The 26,313-nt window shown below is 38.0% G+C and overlaps 1 protein-coding gene across 4 annotated transcripts in view; it reads left to right on the plus strand.

Moving 5' to 3' along the window:
• Window positions 1–24,683, plus strand: part of ephb2b (eph receptor B2b) — a 122,721-nt gene extending 98,038 nt beyond the window's left edge. The window contains exons 7-17 of one of the 4 annotated variants that reach the window (XM_032549471.1): window positions 7,169–7,293; window positions 8,268–8,430; window positions 10,331–10,439; window positions 11,835–11,902; window positions 13,496–13,618; window positions 13,777–14,024; window positions 18,845–19,060; window positions 19,482–19,631; window positions 20,780–20,973; window positions 21,784–21,939; window positions 23,351–24,683. In XM_032549471.1, the coding sequence (XP_032405362.1) occupies window positions 7,169–7,293; window positions 8,268–8,430; window positions 10,331–10,439; window positions 11,835–11,902; window positions 13,496–13,618; window positions 13,777–14,024; window positions 18,845–19,060; window positions 19,482–19,631; window positions 20,780–20,973; window positions 21,784–21,939; window positions 23,351–23,459 (1,661 nt within the window). In that variant the 3' untranslated portion in view covers window positions 23,460–24,683. The remainder of the gene's footprint in view (window positions 1–7,168; window positions 7,294–8,267; window positions 8,431–10,330; window positions 10,440–11,834; window positions 11,903–13,495; window positions 13,619–13,776; window positions 14,025–18,844; window positions 19,061–19,481; window positions 19,632–20,779; window positions 20,974–21,783; window positions 21,940–23,350) is intronic. The other 3 variants (XM_032549473.1, XM_032549472.1, XM_032549474.1) reach the window with 3 other exon arrangements.
• Window positions 24,684–26,313: the final 1,630 nt, after the last annotated feature.

The following is a 26,313-nucleotide window of genomic DNA, read 5'->3' on the forward strand; positions in this document are numbered from 1 at the left end:
AGCCTAGATTTTCTCACATAGACGAAGCAGATCATAAAAACTCGACTGCCATCATCCTCTGGAGGGTTTTATCTGTAATTTGGGGTTGGGACCTTTATAAGCATAGATGATCTTTTATAAGCCTGTCTGTTGTTCACCGCTCATTGCAGCAGCCCCATACTGCATAGAACTGGATGACCTTAGTGTCAGGCCAAAAAGTCTCTGTTCTTAATCAAAATAACATTGCAGCATATTGGTTTAAAAAAAAAGCAGACATAAATAAACCAGCTTTTCTTTCTAAAACAAGAATGGTGGCTGGATTAAAATGCCACTATATCATTTTTATAAGACTGCTTGTTAACTCAAAATAGTCATCCAGTTATTTAGGCAGGAGGATTCTCCCTAGTATCAGAGCATGCAGTTATGTAAAAACAACAGCATCAAAAATATAATGTTAATCCAAGTTGCAGAAAAGGTACAAGAGGCAGAAGAGCCTAAAACCTTTGATGTGATTGAAAGTGGCAATTTTTTTATTTTCTATAAAGCAGCAAAAGCGATCATTCTGTGTTTTGGTACATTTGCATAATGTGCTGATTTAATGTTCAAAAGCTCAGATTACCTTACTTACTCAGAAAGCCTTGAAAATCACATAGCTAACAACTGCAAGTATTCAGGATATTATGCTGAACAATATACTGATGATTTATAACTATAGATCAATTTTTAAAGAAATCTCTCACATCTAGTCCATATGCTTTATATTGAATATTTACTCTTTCCCTCTGGGTAGAGGGACAAAATTCCCCTGAAGAGAATTTGGTTCAAATAATCCTTTGGTCTCTCAGCCACTAAACCTTTAAAACTCAACCTAGATTAAAAAAACAAAAAGATTGTTTTGTTCCCTTTGCATGGCCACTACTAACACATATTTTTGGCAATATTTAATAAAGTTAGAACTTATTATTGTATTATTTTGTTAGTTAGTAATTTTGTGCTGATTTAGTGGAGAATTACAGTGCTTTGCAAAAATATGCATTCTCTTTGCACTGCTTTCTATTTTGGTATTATACAACATAAAGCTTCAACATGGTTATTGTTGATGAAAACAAAGTAGCATTTAACTAAAACTAAACATTATTTTTAACACTTGAATAATGTGAAAGTTTTGCTCTGCAACCATGTCTTCTTGGAATTGACCTAATTATTAAGTAGAGTCCACTAGTGTGTAATTCAGCCTTATGAATACAGCTGTCATGTGAAGGGGAACCTCAAGACCAAAAAACACCGTGCACATGTCAGGGATAATGTTGTGGAAATGATTAAGATTCTATACTGTTTGGAAAAGGAGAACATTAATCAGAGAAGCAGTCAAGAGATCCTTTGGAGGAACTGCACAAATCTACTACTCAGGTGGGAGAGTCTATTGTCAGAATAAATACAGCTAAGCTTCTCAGAGCTAATAAGAAGATAGACCACACTAAATACAAGACAATAATGAAAGAAAACATGCTAGAGGCTGGAACAGACTTGAGTCCTAGCAGGAAAACAACACAACACATTGTGGCCAGAGCCACAATGGAATAGTGGTTCTTCTTTAGATATAAGAATGTATTGGCCTGATGTTAGGTGGTGAATGGTGGTTCTGTATTGCATTTAACCTGAATGCAATTACCTGCACTGTTTTCAGATTTTTTTCAGTAAATATTTTTTCTTCAACTTCACAACTTTCAATTACTTTGTGCTGGTCCTATTGCATGATATACCAATAAAGTAAATTAAAGTTTGGAGCTACAACTTGACAAAATGTTGAAAAATTCATTTTATTTCTAGTCTACTTATATTATTCTCTTACCTAAATTATATTATGGTGGTCAGACATAATATGTGCACAGTAATTTTGATATATATGTATTTTCCTTCTGTTTATTTTACTTTCCAGAGTATTGTGAAATCTAAACTACCACTAAAGCCTTGTCTTAATGGAAAAAAGACAACCACAGCCCACACTTGTTTTCCAACTGTGAATAATATTGACATGTAACCTGTGGTTTGTGGAGATTTTCTTCTTGAGCATTTGGAAGATGTTTAAATGCAGATACGCTGCCTGCTGATTAAACTGCAGCGTTGACCCACCGCTGTACACGTGAAAGACTTCAATCTACAAGGCTGCAGCAGACAACTCGAATATTGTCTATTCAGTCTTAATCGGCCCAGAGAGACTGAAAGACCACAGAGAATCTGTGGATTCACAATTGTGGCTTTATTCTGCCTGGAATGCTTTTACCAATTGAAATGGCTGTTTTACCCTTACTAAAGGACTTTTTATCTGTAATGTAAGATGACATTTTTGACAGTGTGCAAATGTTCAGCACAATTTTTATAAAAAAAGACCTTTTTTTATTTTACCCCATATAAAGAACAGCCTACTAAACTTTTTATCTGAAAAGGAAAATATATTTTATTACCATTTGATGTCTTTTCACCTTTCTTAAGAAAGGTGCTTCCTCTTTAAAACATTGGAAAAGTTGTACAAAGAACCACATTTATTCAAAACATATAAATGCTTTTAATTTCCTCTGCAAAATTTTCTACTTGTACACCAATCTGCAATCTGCATTTACTTTTTCTACAAATTTGACATGTTGGCCTACATTTAAACCCCATCCTCTGGTAGCTCCTGAAAAACAATTCAAACCTCCAACAAGCCCAATTTAGAATTAGTTTGGTGTTTGTATGAGTGTATTAGAGTCCCTAGTCACTTCCAGTACAGCTGGTTTAAAGTTTGATCAACTGAAATCTCACTTTTGTAGCTTTACTGCATTGGAAAATCTTTTTAAATGTAAAGCCCACAATCCTTTGCAGCTGGAGAAACGGGGATGTCTGCCAGCATGCTAAAAGTACATGCAAATATGGGCCTCTCCCTGTAAGATGTCTCTGCAACTCATAAACTGGTCAGAAGCCCAAAGGAGGGGAGCAGTGCCTGCTAGTTTGGGAGGCTGCATGGTATACGGCCAACTGGTTCAGGCCCTCTTGTGAGAGTTTGCTCTGCGGGAAAACTGATTTTTACAATGAAAAGGGGAAAGGATTTACAAGGCCTGACCTGTTCTCGCAACCTCCCCACATCTTCCCCAAATCATAGCATTGCTCTTTGCAGCAGAACGTCTAATCAAATCAGAGCCACATGGTTGCAGGACACAGTGGGTTGTAAGAATGATTCAGATAAAAGACTTTAAACGTTTATCTGTGGCATATGATCCACAGGCATAAAAACGTTTGAGGTTTTCAAGATATCTATTTGTTTCCGAGGTTTCAGTTTATAACATAGTATTGACTGTGAGCTGTGTGAAATAAACCTAGTTCTCCCCTGCTTCTCTGTTAATAAAAGCTGTTGTCATGGATATTGACATGAGATAGGACTCCTTTTTCCCCCTGGAAGTTTGTGCAGTAAGTGTGTGTCCAACATGCTTTGCTGCCAATCACCCCCAGTGGTTCCTCTTTATCAGCTTTACTTAATGAAGATGCCCATCATGTTCCTAACGGTGCCTATTATTGGAGGCCAAACACTACAAGTCAAGGAGATCTTCAAAGAGAGAGTGGAAAAGCCCACTAAACGAGAGCAATATAATAACATTACAGAGACACACATTAATTGGATGGATGAAAGCCCCTCTTTTGTACTACGTGTGGTAGAGGAAAAATGTCTTGGTAAATTGGTTCTGTTTTTAATCAGCAGAAATATCCCCGTAAACTCCATCTTTAATTGATTAGGGATGCCATTAGGTGCTCAGATATAGCAGTAAAACATCAATCGCAGATGTGGAGCAAAACAGAGTCTCTGTGTTCTAGTAGCTTGGTTCAAGGCCAGAGTGTCATTCTGGAGTGGACTCAGAGCGACTGTTTTTTCTATCAGATCCAGTGTGGGGTAATAATGTGGGGTCTGAAACCTAATTCTCTGACAACAGCTGGGGCTGCCTGTCTTTGTTCAATTAAGAAACCTGATACTGCCTCATTCCACCCCATATTCATTATTTGATTTGATTGTCCCCATTATTTGCTCTGAGCTTTTTATAAGTTGTGATTTATTGAAAATAAAATAAAAGTAGACAAAGCCTGTCCACAGTTAAAACTATGCAGAATATACACATGCTCAGTGTTTTGTGGTGTTGGTGAAAAACCATAAAATACCACACCATTTTTCTCTCCAATTCATCCATCTAATTTAATTACATGAACTTACAATCCCTGCTCTTGTCTTTGTAACTGCTTCATTTTTTTATAAGCATGACTACAGCCTTCACTGAGAAAACCTATGAATAAATCTGTCAGTGAAAAGTATTTGTTACTCAGAAGAAAAAGATCAGATTTGATAGAATTGGCTTACTGTATGTAAATAACAAGCTTTCTCAAACCACCGTTTTAATTTCTAATTGCGTTTAAGTGAATACAATCTTCATGATTTAAAAATAATTACTGCAACAACAGAAAATGACTTGAAATGACTGCAACATGTGTTTAGTGGCATAATTTGACGACTTATGTTTACACACAGGAAACCAAGTATTTACTTAACCCTCAAAATTACAGATTAAGATACGGAAAAAAGAATCTAGGTAGGCTTGAAGAATTAAAGTGCCAAAGACATTTGCGGAATTAGTTCATAAATTTGATGTAAGAAAATAGTTTTCACATGTGAATCAGCCCTGAAGCAATCACTTCAGTGAAGCATCGGCTCGGCATGCCAATGCATTCCACACTCAATTGGTGAAACATCAATTTAGCTTGAAGTGCATGTACTGAATTACCTTAAAATATGCAGCACGGTTGGTTTTATATTTCAGATATCTTTGTTTTTTTCTCTACTTGCCTAATGTTTCAACACTTTCCTTCTGTGTGCAGTATTTACCTCAAATAGCCATATCCTCATTTAATTGACTCTCACTTTGCCGTCTTTTCTTTTTTTTTGAGGCTAGACATGTCAACTGCCATTCAGTCTAACTGGACGTTGTCCTTTGACAAAAACAAACCACAATGTTCTCCTCCAACAGGTTTTTTTTATGCTGGCATGTGTCCATCCTTCTGTACATGAATACATGAGCTGCCTTTGTTTCTCCAGCCATATATCAGGTTTCTGGGCATGGCTGCTCCGTGTGTTTAATGGAAATGCTATGCAGGAAAAGGCCATGTGGCCGTCTTGAATATATGTGCATCCGTAATGGGATACTCGTGAGTTCCCCTTTGAGTAACTGTTTGCCTTATTAGGTTGTCGTTTGTGACTGCAAACAAACTGGGAAGTACTTTGAGACGGACGAGATTCCTCAGGCTGGTGTCCTGACTGCACACTGTAAACATTGCTGTACCTCTGACTCCTGGATTGGAGCACCATGCCAAACACTAAAGAGTTACAGAGTATCTTGGTGAGAGTGTTTTGCTAAAACGAATAACAGAGGCTGAGTTTATTATTTTCCGGCAGCTGCACATAACATACTCAGTGACTCTCCAGCCTCTTTTATGTGATATCACAATTTATTATGCTAGACGGAGGCTTTTGTTTTAGTGAAAGGACACGCAAAGTTTTGCTGACAGATCTTTGATTATTAGATCTGAATCACTGCGGTTACTTAAATAACTTCATTTTCTTTTCCTTCTTTACACGACTTAAGGACACATTTTCTCCCAATACTTATATGTAATCAGTTTATGATATTAAAATCATGTGCATAATTTATAGATAATTATATAACAACCACACTCTTGCAACTTCACAGCCCTATATTATAGAGGCGTGGTAGTTGTAGTTTTCCAGTCGATGTATTTTCAACAGAGAACGCGTGCCGAGGGAGAGACTTCTGACTTTATTGCTTGGACTCAGGGGAGTCACTGCTGGCTGAGGGCAGTGTGTGTGAGTTGCATGGGCCTGAAACTGATGAGCGTGGGGCTCGGTGTACATAAATTTTGCCCAATACCCCTCCTTCCCTGACACCTCAACCCACCCTACTCATTCACACACAGAGAGAGGCTCAGACACTGAGGTCCACAGCCCTTGCCAAGCTTCCCAGACAGAGCTTTTTATCCTCAGCCTCTCTTAGCTTTAAGTTGACCTGTGGCACCCTGAACTAATCATAATGGTTGCTGGACAACTTGGGGTGATCACGCCCCTGTCTGACCTGACAATATTTAAGGTCACTTGACTATGTAAGACTATAGAAGACCACCCATGATGATGTTTTCTAGCACGTATTGTTTTTGATTATGACAAAATAAGACACTAATAAATATTGTTAATAGTTGCATAAATAACCTAAAAACAAAAAAAAAAAGTTTTTTAATTTTTTGTAAAATTTAGTTTATATTCATATTTGACAAGAGAGAACAATGAGTACAATAAATTAATGATGTAAAGCCTAAAAAACCCCTCCCTTTTATGTTTAGTTTATAAAAAAATAGCTTGTGTTTGTATTTTACAGTAACTATCTATTCATTAATAATGTACAATTAAAAATATCTTAAGATGTGTAAATTCATAAATATTTAAAAAATGAGAGTTTATTGACAGTGCTGTTGTGGTTGCTTCTTAGACAGTGGTTTGGATTCTTTTTTAGTCTCAGATGTTTTCCCAGAAATATTTTAAAATATGTAACTCTTTTGACTGTATTAGTTTACCAATCCTAATGGATGATTTCCCTCTGGGCTAAAAAGCAAATCAGAATAAATTTTAAATGGGAGTTTTCCTAATCAGCACAAAAAGGTATTTGTTTTTGGCTTTTATGATACTGTTTTGTGGTTTTTGTTTTGTTTGTTTTTTGTGTGTGTATGTAAAATAACAAGATCCACTTTCCTTTACATGGTGGTCTGGTGTTTTTTTGAATAATATTAGAGGAAAGCACTCTGTTATCACCATGACAAGCATATATTCATCTCATCAAAGTCGCATTTCACATCGGGAAGTCCCATGTGCCTACTTATGTGGTTCTACCACTGTTGTGACTTGTAAGCTTAATTTCTGCCCTTGATGCTCCAGCTGGAGCCTACACATTATTATATGTTGTAGACTTTATGGGTTTAGAGCATTCCAGAACTCTGTTTGGTTATGAGATTAAGTATGAGATAGATACTCTCCGTGTGATTGTGTAGTTTAATCTGATTGGACTTTTTAATTTTCAGGTAACACACTGCTTTTGTGTCTTCACAGCTCCATCTACTGTGTCTATAATGCACCAGGTCAGCCGTACTGTGGACAGCATCACCCTCTCCTGGTCTCAGCCAGATCAGCCAAATGGTGTCATCTTGGACTATGAACTACAGTATTATGAAAAGGTACTCATAGCCATCCAAGTACATGTTGCAAATGCTTCATCCAGTCCTTATTGAACATAAAACACAGACTGTCTATTTTCTTTTATTCTTATCAAGCTAAATATAGTGTTCACTTGTTAAGAGCTGAATCGTTTCGTTAGTGTATTTTAAATGTGAATTCTCTCTGCTCAATTGCTTAGCAGCAGATCCTTGGAGGCATGTAGCTTCTGAATATCACTTCGAACCTCTGCTTGTTCTCCTCCAATTACAATCACGGTCAGTCACTGGGAAAGAAAAAAACACACTCAGCCCCGCAGCAGGGCCAGTGGGGATTGATGTGCTGAAACTTGTGGTTGAAACAATGGTACGCTGACTGATGTAAAAATAGTTTTTTGAGGGGCAAGCTCCTCCGAATCAGCATACTTTCTCAAAAGAACACTCACAGATGCAAATGTGTGTCTAATGCAGCATGTCAGTTAATAAGAAAACACACAAGGAGTAATACTTATGTAGTTTCTCAACCTTTTGTCTGTTGCTTGCCTTTTGACTACCATTCCTCTTACTGACACTGCTGGAGAGAGCTGTCAAAACAATTGTCCCAGCTCCTGTTGTGACTCAGAAGTGTATGCTGAGAAGCGTATTGAAGGAAGTCGCTAAAAATGTCCCAGTCTCTGCTCTCAAACATGTCAACATTCTGGAGAGGGAAAGTGTGGCAGTGGAATATAGCTCTGATCATCACACGTAGCTCAGAGGATCCACCTGACCTCAAACTGCCACCCAGTCTATTTTCCTAACAGCAGCCTCTCAATGTTTCCCTTCATAATAAAAACTAATTGTTTTAGTTGTTTATAAAAAGACCTTAAATGTGAGTTCTGTCACTAGCGTGGGCCCTTAATGTGCAATTGCATTATTGAGCATTTGAAAATAATTACCTTATACAATTGCACTATTTCATAATTGTCCACTGAAACTTACTGAATATTTTTTGCCCCCAGGATCAATCAGAATATAACTCTACCACCATCAGAAGCCAGACCAACACTGCAGTCATCCGTGGCCTCAAGTCTGGGAGCATCTATGTTTTCCAGGTCCGGGCCCGCACTGTAGCTGGGTTTGGACGCTACAGTGGCAAACTGTACTTCCAGACCATGACGGAGGGTGAGAATTCAGCCAATGCTCACCGCAGCACGCAGAGTTCTTATCACCTTTCATGCTTGGCTTTTCAACACACCGGGTAGGGCAGTAAGATTTCAGACAGCTGCAGAACTGAGAAGGACGCATTATGTGCTGGAAAAAGCACAAGTACTCTAAAACAATTACTATGCTGTAAATAAGTATGTGTGAAGTGATAGATTAGTTCTATGTCTTATTTTTCTTTCCGTTATACTTACATCAAACAAATTCCAATAACAGAAAAAGATGACCTAAATAAAGTTTTTAAAATCAGCTTTCAAATACGTATTTAGGTCATTTGAGGTAAAAAATAATAATAAAAAAGCTAATTTTGTTGTGTGTGAATAGAATTTGCTCCCTTAATCTAATAAATGATCCTGTAAGACCCAAAACATGATACAATTTTGTAGGTATAACAGGTTTGGTTATACAGTGTGTGATATCCAGACACAGCAAATATGATCCACTGCACACAAACCATTCAGACATTAGCTTGCTGAGCTGCTTCAGTTTTTTTGTTTTGTTTTGTTTTTGTTTTTGCAGATTGTGGCTTTTTTATTTCTTTTTGCCTGCTTCATTTTGTCAGACAGGTTTTGTATGATCCATTTCTGGCTTACAAGGTCTAGAAGTATTTGTTCCTGGGTGTGGCTAGCAAAATGGAAGTCAGCTTTTCAAAATTGTTGTCAATCATATGTGATGCATAATTTATCAAGGGGGTAATTACTTTTTCACACTTGGTCAGGCCGGATTGCACAGCTTTCCTAGCTTAAGAAATGAAAGCCTGATATGTTTCTGTTTACTCTCCTTATCGTTGTCTGAAATTTATCTGTTGATCTGAAATGTCCAAGTCTGACAAAAAAGCAAAAGCAGAATGAATATGTAAGGGATAGATTTTTTTTTTGCATAGTGCTGTTTACCATATTATTTTATTATGTAGTTTGAAAAATTAGATCAAGCACTAATAATGTTTTTAATTTATTATACAACAACCACTGGGTTAGAGATCAGATTGAATTTGTCTTGTTATCTAAAACATGGCTTACATTTAGTAAACATCAGTCAAGTAGGTTAATGTTAGAGCTATGTCTGGGTATTCCCCTCTGAACATCTCATTTCCATCAGCCGGCAGAGCCTAGAGCCATCATTAGCCTGAACTCTCACAGGAACATCCGTGATGCTGCCGCGCACACAGATCCCAGCACACACAAAATATCAGACTGACTCAGAACTGGAAATATTGTGTAAACAGAGGGTGTACTATGCTAATTGTGTTCAACTTCCACTTAAAAGTTATTTTGAGTTGCATGAAAAATGCTGCTGATACAGTTTAAAGTGAAGAACAGTTCTACGAACATAAAAAAACTTAACAGTTCCAGCAAAGTAGAAGCAGAGACGGTAGATGAAGTTTTTCCGGAAGCAATATCATTATGAAAATTTTATTAAGTTTAATTAGTTGCATTGAATTGATCATTTAAATCTCATATAAAACACTTAAAAAATAAAATAAAATTATGTGACTCTCTTAAAAAAAAAAAGCTTTCTCTGTCTCTGTGTGCCCATTTAGTCGCAAGATTCTCATTCCTGGCTGTGTGACCAGTCCGCTTTTCATCCAAATATGCTCTCTTCCCCCTTCACTTCACACACTTTCTGCCAGATGATTTGTCCATATCTGCAGCATCGGAGCACATTCGATGCGGTTTGTAAAATGTTGTGTTCAGCCAGGAGTGATGCCAAGATGCTCAATGGTTCACCCAGCCGTATGCCTGTCTGCCACCCATTGCAGAGGCTCAGATGCTTTCCCATATGTTTCAGCTTGTGGATCTGTGTGACTGTGTGTATGTGCATGCATGCAATTATGCTTATCTCTGTGTTTTTTCTTTTATAGAGGAATACAACACAAGCATTCAGGAGAAACTTCCACTCATCATTGGCTCAGCAGCTGCTGGTTTGGTTTTCCTCATTGCTCTGGTTGTCATCATCATCGTTTGTAACCGGTGAGTCCGTTCTGTCATGTAAAAGTCTTAAAAAAAACATGGCTAAAAATGCCACTTTATTTTTCAGTTTGTGTGATCTTTTTAACTTTTTGTCTTTTTTGTTTTTTTGTCCCTCTGCATTTTCATTGGACAAATAAAACTACCTTGGTTTAAAAGTATTCAGTACATTTAAAAGTCTTGGTGTTTAAAAATTAAAGCTCTGCGGATACTTCAGTTGCAGAAGTATTAAATGTTCATGTATTCTGGTTTGGATTTCAGTTCCCACTTAGGCCAGTGATATTGACAGTGCAGGTCTGCACCTGTGCAGCATTTCTAGGTCTGAAAAGTATGTGCAAGATAAATTTTTCAACCTTACACTGTTATTGCTGCAGATATCCCCAAGGCTTTTACGGATGCAGTAACTCATTGTCTTAGGTTATGGTTTCAAAGTGACATAATAAAGATTGTGTTGGAAAGACAAAATGAAAAGGTCAGCTTCTCTTATTTAAGAGTTATTTAAAAAATATAAAAAATCTACAAAGAAGGATGTTATCTATGAGCAAACTTTATATTTAGCATAAATTGATTTGGTTACTGTTTTAGTCTTTAATAGAATTTTTTTAATAACTTTTATAAAAATCATAAAACACTACCTTACGACCCTAACAAGATTACAGTTATCCATCCTGCTTGTGCTAAAATGCACCATTTTGTGAACAGACAGTTTCTTTAGCAATTACGTTGTGAATACTCTTAAAAACTGTATCCTGGGCAACTGTAAATCAACAGTCTTTGTAATTGTGCAGGTTTCAACATAAAACGTATAGTTTAAAAATGATTTCTTAATGTCATTTTTTTAATATTTTGCGATTTTTTTTTTTTAGCTGCAAGCCATAATTATCAAAATGTGCACAAATACAAATGTTAAAAATATCAACCTGTGCAAAATTAAGTTAGTATATGATTTTCACCTTTTGAATAATATTAAATATAAATACATTTATTTTTAAATAATCTAATTCACTGACATACACCAGTACATTGTTTTTAATACTCTAAAAGGAAGACATTCTGTCTGTAGAATGTAGATTGTAAAAATACATATGTATTGGGGAAAAAAAGGAAATTGTGTATTGAATATACAATAATTACCACCTTGACACAATTAATGCATCCACTAAAACCAAGTAGGTTCTAAAAAGAAAGATCTAGTTATGTTTGTGTGGTATTCTTGTGTAAATTCCTTCTTCTGTGCAGCAATAAAACAAAACAAAAACCCCTTTTCTACCCTCTATTCTGGTTTTAGCTGATTTATCTCCAGCTTAGCTACACCTGGGGGTGTTTGATTCATGTGTTCTCCCCCTCCTTACTCCCTCTTTCCTGAGCCAGAGCTAGAGTTCTTTGTCTTTTCCCCAGGAGGCGTGGCTTTGACAGGGGTGATTCAGAATACACAGACAAACTGCAGCATTACACCAGCGGCCACAGTGAGTAAACCACCACAACCGCTCATCTCCGCTCACTCTCACCAACAGCTTCTGCTCCAGGATTAGACACACCTGCATCTATGACTGCCGTGTCACGCAGTTATCCCTGTGGCACTCGTCCAGCACGCAACAGCCTCACACACCTGTCTCCATGGCTACCACCTTGCTTGCTGCTGTCCTTGTCTCCGGACCCTGCACAGCGGCCGTTCATTACCCCCGGCCTGCACCTTTGTGAAATCTTTCCCATTATTTGATTCCTCTGACTTAGGGTGTGGCTTTAAGAACAAGATCCGTGTTCAACTGTGTGTTCCAGGAATCACATTTCATAGTCAACTAATTCCATTATGTTAGAAATAGGTCAGTCTTCACTTATGTTAAAGGCCCTTAGAATACTAATGTACATGAGTCATTTGCTATTGTCAAAAATTTCAAAGGAATTTGGTGAATAAGTGGAGTTACTCTATGATTTTCTTCCCTCTTATAGTTCAGAAATCATGGAGTTTCAGTGACGTTAATGCATGGATAATTTTGTGAGAAAAATATTTCCATCTGGCCTCATTAACAGATCTTTTTTTTTTTACTGTTGAATTTATACAATTGTGTAATTTTGTCTCAGCACTTTTGTCTCAGCACTCTCCTCTTTAGTAAGTCAGTTTTACCCATAAGATAATAACTTTCTCAGCAGAATTGAGTCAGGCTGTGCAATGGACTCCAGTTTTAGCTACAGTCAAGAGTGTGCCAGTAAATAGCTGGCTATTTCACAGATATTATCAGAAGCCAACGTGTCTTGTGTGCATCCTGTTCTCACACCACTCGCAGTTCAGGCTTTTGCCCGTGTTTATGGTGGTCTTTGCCATTAAAGGAAGGTGGTCTTTTGAACTGTGCTTCAGCTTGAGAAGAGATTGTGGGCTTTAGTAATGGGGGGTTGCACCGGGTAAGATCTTTTCCATCTGTTCCATTTCTGCAGCATGTTTTCTTGCTGTAGTCTGCCAGGTTTTCAGGCAATGTGCATGCTATTCTTGCACTGCAGCCGACCATGTGTGAGTTGTGCATCCATTCAGATGGCCTGAGGTCTGATGTGGAGGTATGTGCACTATAATCGGATTTAAAACTCAGGACACTTAAGTCCTCACACACTTAAAGGCCACCTTAAGCCAATTTACCTGGCATTGCAGCTTAGGACAGCCAATTTATTTCTAGAGGTGGAGTTGAGCAATGCCAATACAGGACCCCGGTTCCTCTCCTGAGTGTTAATGGCACTGTGGCTCACTGGAGATGATATATATATTAACCCACTAAATCACAGATAAGATGACTGAAGGTGTCATGTCCTTGCTGACTGAACAACCACACACAGTGGCCATAAGGTACTTGTCATAACCACCGTTTGTAATTACAGTACCTCCTCCATCTTCCAGCCTTCATTGCCTTTATGTCTTAGAAAAAAAAATATCCCATAATTGCACAGGATAGTGGAAATGGAACATGAATGAATTATTGCTGTATCTCACTGCATTTGACTGTCTGGCCCATAGGTCTACTAACATGACCACATCAATTAAATATTATAGTGGCTCTTTCCTATCTTCCAAGTGTCTCCAGGAATGAAGATTTACATTGATCCATTCACGTATGAGGACCCAAATGAGGCAGTGAGGGAGTTTGCCAAGGAGATTGATATATCCTGCGTGAAGATTGAACAGGTCATTGGTGCAGGTAAGGAAGAAATCTTACTGAAACAGGATTAGAATACAGCATTTTCTAAAGCTATTTACTAAGTCAAAGTAGGTGCAGGAATGCTGCATATTTCTAGTTGCACATTTAATTATGGGGGATTTATAAATTGATCTATTTTCCATGTTACTTTTTAACAGGGGAGTTTGGGGAAGTGTGCAGCGGCAACTTAAAGCTCCCGGGAAAAAGAGAGATGTTTGTGGCCATAAAGACCCTGAAGTCTGGCTATACCGAAAAGCAACGGAGAGACTTCCTGAGCGAGGCCAGCATCATGGGTCAGTTTGACCATCCTAACGTCATTCATCTTGAAGGAGTGGTCACCAAGAGCAGTCCTGTAATGATCATCACTGAATTCATGGAGAATGGATCCCTTGATACCTTCCTGAGAGTAAGAAACCAGAAATGTTTCCCCTATAGCAGTTTTTATGCTTCTACTTTTACTGCTAACAATTTTACCGCTCTACAGAGTAATGATAGCTCTAACAACAGTGTTGGCCTCAAAAACTGCCTCCTTTGAAGCTTGGAGGTCCCTGTACAAAGCTTGTGCTTTGACGAGGATAAAAGAGATGATTCAATGATCTCAGCATAATAAGTTTATGACAACTCTGTCTAGCATATTCTACTTCACTAAACAACTCTTGAGATGCCTTCAAACTATCTGTCAAAAGCTGACAAGAGGCAATCAGTCCTGCTCCGCATACAGCATACTAATATCCAGAAAACAATTCAACAACTCGCATAATAAAGATTAATCAAATTCAACTGCTAGAGGTAATTTTACCGTAGTAGCTCCTTATTACCAACGGAGAGTTATTGCACTCAATTGCAAATGCTCATTTTTAACTCATATCTCAATAATATTTTCTGTCAGTCTTTACTGTGCTCTGTTTCATAAAGTGTCTTGTCAGGTGGAGCGAAGAATTGTTGTCACTGTTGGGCTCACTTCTTATTATGCAGCACCACGCATGGATGCTTATGAAATTCTAATTATTTTTTTGTCTTCTGCTCCCTGACATGAAATATAAAGTGCTCATGAGTTCATTGGATTTTTTAATTTTCACAAGTCTCCCCAACGAGGGATGTTATATAGAAACCTCCATGGTCTCCTTTTGGATCCCACGTTAAATTATTCCGATTCTTTTCAAGACTTAAAATAAATGTCATATGTTTAAATATGAAACCACTATTGGATGACATATTACACAGCCCATCACTAACTGTGTTGGGATAGATAGATAATCAAGTCTTATGTTCTGATGGTTTTGCATGCTTGCTTCTACTCTATTTGATGTTGTCGCCTTTTTAAGTGAATGAATAGAGCAGTGTACAAATAACGGGGGCTCATGATATATGGTGTTTTCTAAAAGAGAATTAATAATTTGAGATACCTGTTATTCAAACACCCTCAGTAAGCATAGTAAGAATGCCTTATAAGAATTACACATAAGCTTTCTCACTTTATTTATTTAAAACAGCTTTTAAATTGTTTTTTTTTTGAATATGCAAAGACAATGTACAGAGAAATACCTGAATGGACTCCATGATTCATAAATGGGTTCATTGACTGTGAAGAAAGACTTTGTACATATTTTGTATGCTGATTCGTTACATTTTATATCCAAAAATGTCAAGAGAAGTTGTTTCCAAATGTTGGGGCTCTGACTCATCTGCGGTTTATGATATAGAAAAGGTGGGGGTCTTTAGATCATTTCCTGCAATAAAAATAAATGAAAAGAATATTTCTAATCATGCATATTTTTAACAAAATCCTTTCAGAAGGTTAAAAACAGCAGAAATTAATTATTCAACATAGTGTAGTGGTTTATGAGGCTGGTTTGCTTTTATTATCACCTTCTTTAATTGTGTTATAGTTTAAATTTATAAACTTAATCCAGTTATTAGTGTACTATATACTGGGTTAGAAGCTGGAATGTTTGGAAAGCACTGGTTTAAAATGACCAAGCAACAGGTGAAAGTCATGCTCATGAATAAAGCCATAGCAATCCTCAATTAAAGATCATTTAAAAAGAATATATACACTTTAGTAGACTTAAGACATTTGTGATGACAAAAGCAGATGTAGATAATAGTCTATTATTTGGTGATACCTAAGAGGTATCACCAAATAGGTGGGTGGGTGCCCATCTCCAAGATAGGGTGGGTAAAAATCAAGGTTTACTGTGAAAAAGTTTCTAGCTTATAAGGTGTATGTCTATGAAATACCATACCAATACTTTTAAATATGTTTCATAGAACAGTAAACTGTATGTGTATAAACAACACATTTAGAAATCAGGCATTTATAAAAGTTTTTTTTTTTTTTTTAACTTTAAAATACAATTTCACTGTAGGCTTAAGGTGCCTAAACACTGTCTTTACCACTGACAACCATCCCAAGTTGTCAGTATTAACTTCCTCCTCCAAGACTACATCAAAGCCATCATCCTGAATTCAACATAAAACCCCCTGTCAGCGCACCGCTGAGCCTGGGTTCTGAGCCTTTATTTGCATTCTGTCTCTGACCTCGGAGAGGCAAAGGATCAGTTTGTTTTTTTTTGTTTGTTTGTTTGTTTTGCAGGGGGAATCTGATCTTGCGGTGAAAGCTGTTTTTCTGTATATGTAGATGCATGTTAAACATATTTGACAGCCCACTGCTTTGAAAACAACAGTAAAGCTTTGTAGCACCCAACAGTGACAGTTTGGCAACAGCTGCTGACAGTGTCAAAGCCTCTGAACATGATTTGTATCTTTTAGAGCAATTGATGGCTGTTTGTTTGCAACAGCGGCAGTAGAGACTACTGAGCTGCCTGCTGAAGGTTTGGCTTAACTGCTGTAGAAAAAACAAGCTGAGGAAATGGAGCGGGGATTGAGAGATCATAGTTGGGACTGAATCTCGAGCCACCTATAAGCTTAGAAAATAAACACAATGAACTCCAGACTTCCATGAGTTATTTCTTGAAACTCAAACAAGACCTTTACTGACATTATTTGGGGGTATGTCTTTCCCCTGACTTGACCCAAATCACATAGGGGGATTTGGTCCAATTAAAGTATATGCCAAGATGGCTTTTAGATTAGGTGCTAGTGTGTATGTGTGAGAAAGGTTTCATGAATAATACATCCTGTTTAATTGCTGTGCTACACAAGGATGGGCAGCTTGGCATGATGAGAGTTATCCACTCAGCTAATGAGGATTAAAATGTTAGAAAGAGAAATAGGTTGTATGAATTTTTGCTGCGGTCTGTGCCTTTATCGCCTGCTCTGCTATTTCCACTGTTAGCTTTTTTTCTGTCAGTGTACACTCAACCTTATGCTCCCATGCCCCATTATCCGGGGTCTTCTGGTTTCATCAGCATCATGGTGGGTGGTGGAAGTAATGCAGGTGTGCCCAGTTGGAGGCACAGCTGCACCACTGCTCCAGACACTACCCGAGCATGGGGTATAAAGCCGTCACCAGAACAGGAAAGGGGGACAGCTGTATGCAGACAGCCAGTCCCAGCTCAGTCCTGCCTAGTCCCACAGAGGAAACCAAAACCTGTTGGTGTGCAGCACCAAGAGGATTCCCTCTTAAAACGTGTGCTGAAAATAACTTTATTATGTTTGATCTGTACTAACTACATGTTCATTCCTCAATCTTGTCACTAAAGGTAATGTTAGGATAAAGTGCAGTGCCATTCCTGCACTGAAATTCAGGGAGATAAATAATGATCTAATCCTATCATTATTTATCTAATCATGAATAGATAAATAATCTATTTAATTTACCTGTTATTAATTGAAATGTCTAAATGGGCATCAAACTTTAAACAAGTTTCAAAATGTCTTTTCTTGTGAGGTGAACTGGTATAGATGTCATTGTCACTAAGCGCATTATTAATTATTTTCATAAAAACAGTTGATGTTAATTCCAGGTCTTTCTCGGTGACCTTTGGGCAGTTTGAAGAATTTTTTTAATTATTCCATTCCACAATGTCAGAACTCTTACCAGCAGCACCTGGTCTTCACCCTTCTCCATTAAGGCCCCAATAGTGCACAAGGAAACATTAGAAGGTTTAGACATGTGTAAACAATGCTGTTTAAGAACAAAGAGATTGTGAAAGTATTGAGTGAGCTTTCCGATAAAACACATCACGAGGTAGGATAATAAAACTAATGCAACAAATGTGTTTTTTTTGTTTTTTTTGCAATTTAGTAAATAAAGGCATTCTCAATAATCACTACAAAAAATCTTATATCGCAGCAGTGAAATCCTTCTTATAAAGGCTGACGAGACTTTTCTGTCCACTGGTATTTTTCCTGTCTGTCTTTGGTGATGAAATCTTTGATGTTGGCAGACCTACTTGCCATCACCCTAATCATTGTAGCTCTCTCCAGTCCATGCATATTTTTCTGGTATATGTCTTAATTCATATCTTAATTGTGATTCATGATGCGAACAAAGACATTTTGCATAAAACTTTGATCAAAAGGTTGAGCCATTGCAAGGTTATTATCAAACAAGACAACCAAAGTAAAAATCTAAAAAAAACTGGCATATGGCTGGCAGTTTGGTGGTTAAAGGCCACCCCCGGTGAGAATCAAGCTTTTGACCTTGTTAACACATCCATATGGTGTTTTTATATGCTAGAATGCATAACAGAAGAGAGGTAAGCTCTCAACAGCTCAGTTTAGTAATTCTTCACTGTTAGTACAACATAAATACTGAAGTCTCAACAAACTGATTCAAACAGGCAGACTTTACACATAATCTAAAAAACAAATAACTTGGAGGAACATTGTCAAAGCTGCTTTATAAAATGCTTTAACAAAACATTATTTTTTTCTATAATGCAGTATATGCTTAGAATTTACATGTGTTTAAAAGAAGAGTTAAACTGCAACCACGAAAGCAGTGCATTTTGTGGACGGTCTAAATAGTATAGTGGTCCCTGCATAAAATAAAATAAGAATAAAGTTGTTTTTCTGAGGTTATATCAGAAATCAAAAAAGTTATCTAAACATAAATACTCAGAGATGCCATTAAAACCCAATAAAATACTTTTTCAAGCAACCCCAGAAATGATCTGTTACTGAAGCAAATTTCACCTTGAGATTTATCCATTTTAAGTTTACTGCAGTATAATATTGTCATGTGAGCCTCATGTATTAAGAGACTTGTTTTCTTTTTGATCTATAAATAATTTATGACCTAATATATCTTTTCCTCAGCAAAACGATGGGCAGTTCACTGTGATCCAGCTTGTTGGTATGCTACGTGGCATTGCTTCGGGCATGAAGTACCTTGCTGACATGAATTATGTGCATCGTGACCTCGCTGCTCGGAACATCCTGGTCAACAGCAACCTTGTGTGCAAAGTGTCAGACTTCGGTCTCTCACGCTTCTTGGAGGACGATACATCAGATCCTACGTACACAAGCGCTCTGGTAATAAAATATTTGAACTCTTACCTTGTGTACACACTCAACTGATTTTGGTGGATATTATCAGTGTTCTAAAATAAGTCAAATGAGTCCTTGCTTGACAACTCTTTGCATAGTTCTGCCAGAAGGTTTGTTTTTTGTGTTATTTTAAGGACTAAACCAGGGATTGACGTACATGCCGTAGTGCCCTCCCACTTTGTTCCCCCTTATCAGGACAAATGTCATTTCTCCACTTGTTTTCCTCATCCTTCTTCTGTCTAGAATGTTCCATGTACCGCACTTTCCCTCCTAAAAGTTTTGTTATATTCACCTCCCAGTTTGGATTACAATTAGTATTGTTTCTGTGAATAGTGTCTCTCCAGACTGTGGCGGTCAGGTTTCGGTGTCACTTGCCTCACTTGGGTCATTCCCCTCATTTTCACAGGGAGGGAAGATCCCTATCCGATGGACTGCTCCCGAAGCAATCCAATACAGGAAGTTCACCTCAGCTAGCGATGTGTGGAGCTACGGGATTGTCATGTGGGAAGTCATGTCTTACGGAGAGAGACCTTACTGGGACATGACCAATCAAGATGTACGTATTTAACAAGCTTTTTGTCACTTTCACTGGTGCTGTTAATTTTTCTAGGCTAGGGGCCACCCTAAAACATTTATTCCCCAACTCTCAGTGCACATATATATTTTTGGTTCGCTGCGTTCTAATAAAGCCTCAAATTCCTCTGAGATAAAATTTGTCAATGGTGTCTCCTTTCTCTTGGCTAAACACAAGGGTTTTATGTGAAAATTCCCCCACACTTTACACACAGACATAATCAGATCATTTGAAATGCACAGCAGTGTTCAGTGGACAATTTCTGCTCTTGACTGGAGTCTCCATTTTCTGTTTCCCTCTGGGTAGTGAAGGAGAGAGCAAATTATGGGGAGAGAGATAATGAAAATAGTTTCAAATTGAAAGTGAGAACACTAATGTGCTAAGAGGGACTGAGAACCTCAACGGTTATCATATTAGCAGCTCCAGATAGTGTTTCTGCTCCATCGGGGTCCTCGTTTGGAGGTCTTGTGAATAAGATTAATCTGCGTCTGAATGGAGTTTCTTTAATGACCCTGATAATGAGCAGGGGATTGTGTGCCCTTCCTGCAAGTGTGCTTGGGGTTGTTCCTCTCTGTTAACTATGCACTACCTCTGTATACAAGTGTCAGACATATCTGTAAAGTTGCTTTATGGGAACTGAACATTAAATACAGTAAAAAAGGTGATTGATTATCCAATTTTTAGCACAGAGTATGTTGTTAAAAAAAACACCTAGTCTGTATTTTTACAGGTTTTGATATCAGTGTACACACTATCAAAGTAGTGTGTCAGGAAAATGGAACATCCAGTTAACTCTACAGAACTTTTCTATTGTTTCTTTTGAAAACAACAATGAAAAATTGAAATAAACTGCTTAAAACCTTTTAAGCAGTTTATTTTTGAAACCACTAGAAATCAATGATATTTTGAAATTCTAAAAAAAAAATTCATTTACTTAAATGATATGTTTTATTGTTTGAAGCATTTTGAAGAGTAGGTAAATTAAGTAGGCATCTGTGTCACATCATACAGTGCTGTCAAAAACTTTCTGCTTCCTTATAGATCTGTTCAGATTTAATTATTTTTTCGTGGGAAACTGCATGTTTTGATATGTGATATCTTCCTTAAAGTGATGTATCTCCCCCCCGCAGGTCATTAATGCTATAGAGCAGGACTACCGGCTGCCCCCGCCGATGGACTGTCCCAACGCACTGCACCAGCTCATGTTGGACTGCTGGCAAAAGGACCGTAACAACCGTCCCAAGTTTAGCCAGATTGTTAACAACCTCGACAAGATGATCCGTAATCCGAACACACTGAAAGCTATGACTCCTTTATCTTCAGGGTAAGTAAAACACAAGCTGAGTCTCTGTATTTTCAGTCTGCACTTTTCTCCTTTTTGTGATTCCTTCTTCTCCCCGTAAGGTATTTGGTTGTGCGTTTATTCATGTCTCCATTGGCATCACAGAAAATAAGCCTTTTTATTTTGGTTTCTTCCACACTGATATGGATTACATCTTTAAGTGTATGATTCATCTCAGCTTCTGTCAGTACCAAGGCTTTCAATTGTTGACTAAAATATTTCTGCTTTTGCGACAGTGTCATCTGTGGCACTCTTCACATTTGCCAAATGCAGTTTTTCTTTGTTTTTCCTGGCGCCTAGCGGTTATGTAAATTAAAGCCTTTTGGTTTGATCGATCCAAACCTTCCCACGAATGCTCCAGGCAACCCTGGGGTTGGAGCAGCTCTGCAGTTTTTTTTTTTTAAACAAAACATTTTCAGGCCTCTCTGCTTTGGGTGTTAGTTTGCTGTCAGGGCCAGGGCTTTGCTGATTTCCATTATCCCGGCCTGTACTTTCATTTGCGGTATAGTGCAGAACCACAACCCAGATTTTCCACAGACATTCAGTGAATACGCTGGCTCCCTGAAGACTATCACCTCATTTGGAAAATACCCTTTATGAGGAAACAGTTTGGAAAATATTTTTTCATGGATTAGACTTGTGGGATTCTCTACGTGCTGTCAAACATTTTGAAAATGTAACATAATAATTCATGTTTGAATCATCTGCAGGTGGTCTGGACTGACCATGATGTTAGATCTTCCACTTTGAACTATTATTATTCTTGATCCGTCTTTCTTATCTCCCCTGTAGGGTCCACCTCCCTCTCCTGGACCGCAGCATCCCAGACTTCTCCACCTTCAGCACTGTGGATGAGTGGCTGGATGCCATCAAAATGGGCCAGTACAAAGAAAACTTTGCCAATTCTGACTTTTCTACATTTGATGTGGTGTCTCAGATGACCATGGAGTAAGTGTTAATGATACCTTGGCCTGCACTGAAAGTCTGATAAGTGCAAGAGAAAACTTTGAAAAGTAGTGGGTGTTCAGAGGTTTGGGGTTTAAATCTTAGCAGAAACAAGACTCTGCTATTTCTGGATGCTATTTTCAAATAATGTTCGGAGCTGGGACTCTAAACAGTGGGACACAATAACTTAAAGCTTTGGATTTTTAAAAGCCTTTTTCATGTGTTAAACAGGGCCCTGTTGATTCTTACTTTAAAGAGGGAAAAGGAGCACATGGGGTTAAGTTGCTGGAAAAAGTATCATCTCGCTTGTACAGAAACAACAAAAGTCATTTCCTGTCAGGGTACAACAATACAAGCCAGAGATCAGCCCACAGAGATGTTTAGCTTCAGTTTTTCAGACAAACAGATGGTAATGTGTAATCCAACAAATGTGGTTACTGCTGAGATGCAGCATAGGAGTAGGAGGAATGTATTGTGTAATAGATAAATAGCTGCCCTGTAGTGACTAAATAATGTTTGCATTGCTGCCACTTTTATATAGTGAAAGGTCTTTAAATAGAGTAAGCTGTAGTAGAAAAACATGTATGTATGTCAATCTAAGGATTACTTTTGCTCCATAAAATGTGATACACCAACAAATCAGTGAAAACTTCTGTTAATTGAATATAATAATTTTTACAGCATGTCACAACAGACTCATAGCAAACCAATGGACAACAAAAAAAGAAAAATGTTAAGATGGAAGAAAGGTTACAATAAGTGTGTACTTTTGGAGATAACAAATTCAGACTGAACCGATGGAAAATATTTTTAAGATCAGCACAGTTTTTAGCCATTGTTATGAAACATTTCTATGAAGAAAAAATCTAATTGTTACAGGAGAGAAAAAAACTAAAGTAGCGGAAAACATATTTTTAATAGATCAAACAATAGTGGTTTCAAAACAAAGTCTTGTGGAATCTCAGATTTTATATTATTATTCTCAGATGTCCATTAGTTCTAACAAATTGTTCACGATTATGATAATTGTAAAGACTTTCTTTTTCTGTAGATCCATAATCCAAAGGTGTATTTAGCAAAATAACACACACACATGCACGCACACCCCTACAAATATATATATATATATATATATATATATATATATATATATATATATATATATATATATATATATATATGCATAATAAATAGACGCAGGAAACTCTTTTAAAACTTGGTCTTTTACTGCTGCTCTCTTGTTTCTCATCTGATTTTACCCAGCAGACTACTGTTGTATTGAATATGTATTGCTTTTTGAAGCATTCAACATTTTTGTTTTATATACATGCATCAATAATATGTAGGTGGGTTATAAAATATTGTATATAGCCAGTGGTAACATTATGCTGACATCTGTTTTTGTGCTTCACAGTGACATCTTGAGGATTGGTGTGACTTTAGCAGGGCATCAAAAGAAGATCCTGAACAGCGTCCAGATGATGCGTGCACAGATGAACCAGATTCAGTCAGTGGAGGTTTGACCCTCCTGAGAGGAGCAGACAGGGGGCAAAAGGTGTTGGGAGACAGGGCTCTGGACGTGGAGAATGGAGTGGATTTTCTTTTTTCCTGTGTGGCATTGTGTCTGGTCTTCCCACCAGGCTGCTATCAAGCCTCACGTTCCCCTCTCCTGTTCCCTCTCTCCTCCTCCTCTCCCTCCTTCCTGGCTCTCACTCCATTCTTGGGATAAGTTGTGGAGAGACTGTGACAGCTGCAAGTCAAAGTGCTGAAGAATCCAGGAGGCCCACAGCCAAACCCACCATTAGAGCCAGAAACACGGGAGGTTAGAAGTGACCAGCAAATCAGTTTTCAATCTTCCCCCAATTTTATTTGTTTCAACATTTATTACCCCCCTTTTTTTGTTAATTCTTCTAATTTTGTAAAGATTTTTTTTAAAGAAAAGAAAAAAATACTGATATGGAAAGGAGTTTATCTAAATTTATAGATGATATGAGGTTGTACACTAGAGAACTGAGTAGGAAAGCTACCCTTTAAAAGGGCAACAAAAGAAACAAAGGAAGAGTTGAAGAAAGGATCTTCAACAAAGTGTGGAAATTGTCTTTTGTTTTAAATTTTGGACCGCATGTGGAAACGCAGTGTTCTTCTCTGTGGCCTTTTGGAGGACAAAGGGGAACTTGACATGCACGCCCAACTGGTACCACAGGTAAATAAAAAATGAAAAAAAAGAAAAGAAATGCAAACCATGAAATGGACAACTTGTGGCATAGACTGATGTTAAAACCACAATCAGTGAAATGGACAAATCTTGCAGTGAAATCAGCTCGACAGAAAATGGGAAAAACTTTTCTCTCACTGAGAGAAATTTTAATGTTGATATTTTGTATTGAAGAATCCCTCTTACCATGCTTCCTCTAACTAAAGACTAGTTTATTTTTTTCACAGTGAAATATTCACAGTCTGCCAAATAGAACTCTTCCCCTTCACACTCTAGTCATGATCCTGTGCTGTACATATCAGATGCACTTGACCTGCCATAACATGATGACTCAGAGATAGTTATTCTAGGCGATTAGTTCAAGAGCTGAAGAAATGACTACAGGTACTACAGGGAGGATTTAAGTAGTTGTTGCCTCTAGCTGCATCGTTTTAGCTTGTGCAAAAACTAGCAAAACTGACTTCCAGCAGAGATTCTTAGAAAAAGATTTAAAAAAAAAAACAGGTTCTACTGTTTACATCAGACTCTACATCAGGGATCTCAAACTCCAGGTCCTCGAGGGCCGAAGACCTACAGTTTTTAGATGTGCCACAGGTACAAAACACTGGAATGAAATGGCTTAATTACCTCCTCCTTGTGTAGATCAGTTCTCCGAGCCTTGCTAATGACCTAATTATTCTATTCAGGTGTGGTACAGCAGAGGTACATCTAAAAGTTGCAGGACTGCGGCCCTCGAGGACTGGAGTTTGAGACCCCTGCTCTACATAAAGACAAAATAATCCAGTTACAGCATCCTCCGTCAGGGTGTTTATCTGAAGTGCCGTCTGTGCATACTTGCACATGTTGCACTCACATGTCACACACAAAGAAAAAGGTAGCTTCTAACAGTGTCGAATCTTGTGTTTGATAGCATGCTGAGTGAGTGGTTAATTTCACAGTGCTTTGATTTGCAGCGATTAGTCTAGTACTATATTCAGTATTCTTCCAGTTTTCCTGTTTAAAACAAAAGGATGTTTATGCTTCAATGATTAAAGTTTTGATACCACACAGTTGTTTTACATTCACAGTCATGTCACAGTCATACATTTGTTGAATAAAAACTAAAATGTGTGCTACATTGTTGCAATTCTGGTATGACTATTTTTGAATTTCTATTGTTCCCATGAGTTTGAGTTTATTTTTTGTTAGCAACTCTCGGGATCTTCCTCCATTGCTTTCCATTTATTTTTGAAGGACAAATCATGCACAAAACCATGTAGATAAAGCTTTACCTTGTAAAAGCTTCTGTTCTTCACATGTATGCATTCATTGTATATTATTTTATGAGGACTAATTGTTACATGAATACAGAACTGCCAGTCCTGGTTTGTGTTGTTGCTGTTAACCTGTTGTAAGTTTTGTAAAGGGGGAGATGGAGTTCAAGGAAACCCCGTGACTCTTCAGAGATGGTAAATCAGACATGGGTTTATGCACACAACCAATAAATGATAAGCAGTAGTGCCGAGCTCCTGCCAGGCTCTGCCCTGAGAGCTGACAGACAGACATGGGTTTCCAGCTGTGAGCCATCGGTCAGATGTGTCTGGTCACAGTGGGGCGGCTGCACCCCGATCACAGCTTCTCTGCCCAGGCACCGATTTCTTCTCTCTGTCCTCCTGATAACACACATGCCTGTCGACCACCTGTCAAACGGCTCCCTCTGATCTACTCTTAGTCGGCTTTGGCCAGTTGTCTGGTTCAGTCTTGGTGTGTTTAAAACGCATCAGCGGCAGCAGGCATATTAACATTCAACAGCGTAGCAGTTGTGTCTTGTCTTGTCCTAATGGTATGTGCCACTGAGATTCCTCCAGGCTGGACAATGCTTCTCATGTTTACTTGAACCAAACCTTCAGACGCTGTCCTGAGTTTTCATGGTCCCACTACAGGCAGCTTTGGCACTAAACACTCTCTTTGAAAAAAAAAAGAGAGAAACCTCAGTTACTCCACCACTGTCATCCTATCTTACTTTACCCCCAGCTGTCCACTGACTTTAAAGCAGAGAGGGATTGATTTTTTTTTCTTTGCCTCTGCAGCAGGATACATAATAGCAAATATTGCCCTGGAATTTTTCATAAAACGCTTTGTAAAAGTAGAGGGGGAGAATCGTGAGCCACAGAAAACGGGGA

Source organism: Xiphophorus hellerii, chromosome 20, assembly GCF_003331165.1.
Source record: "Xiphophorus hellerii strain 12219 chromosome 20, Xiphophorus_hellerii-4.1, whole genome shotgun sequence".
Classification (NCBI taxonomy): domain Eukaryota; kingdom Metazoa; phylum Chordata; class Actinopteri; order Cyprinodontiformes; family Poeciliidae; genus Xiphophorus; species Xiphophorus hellerii.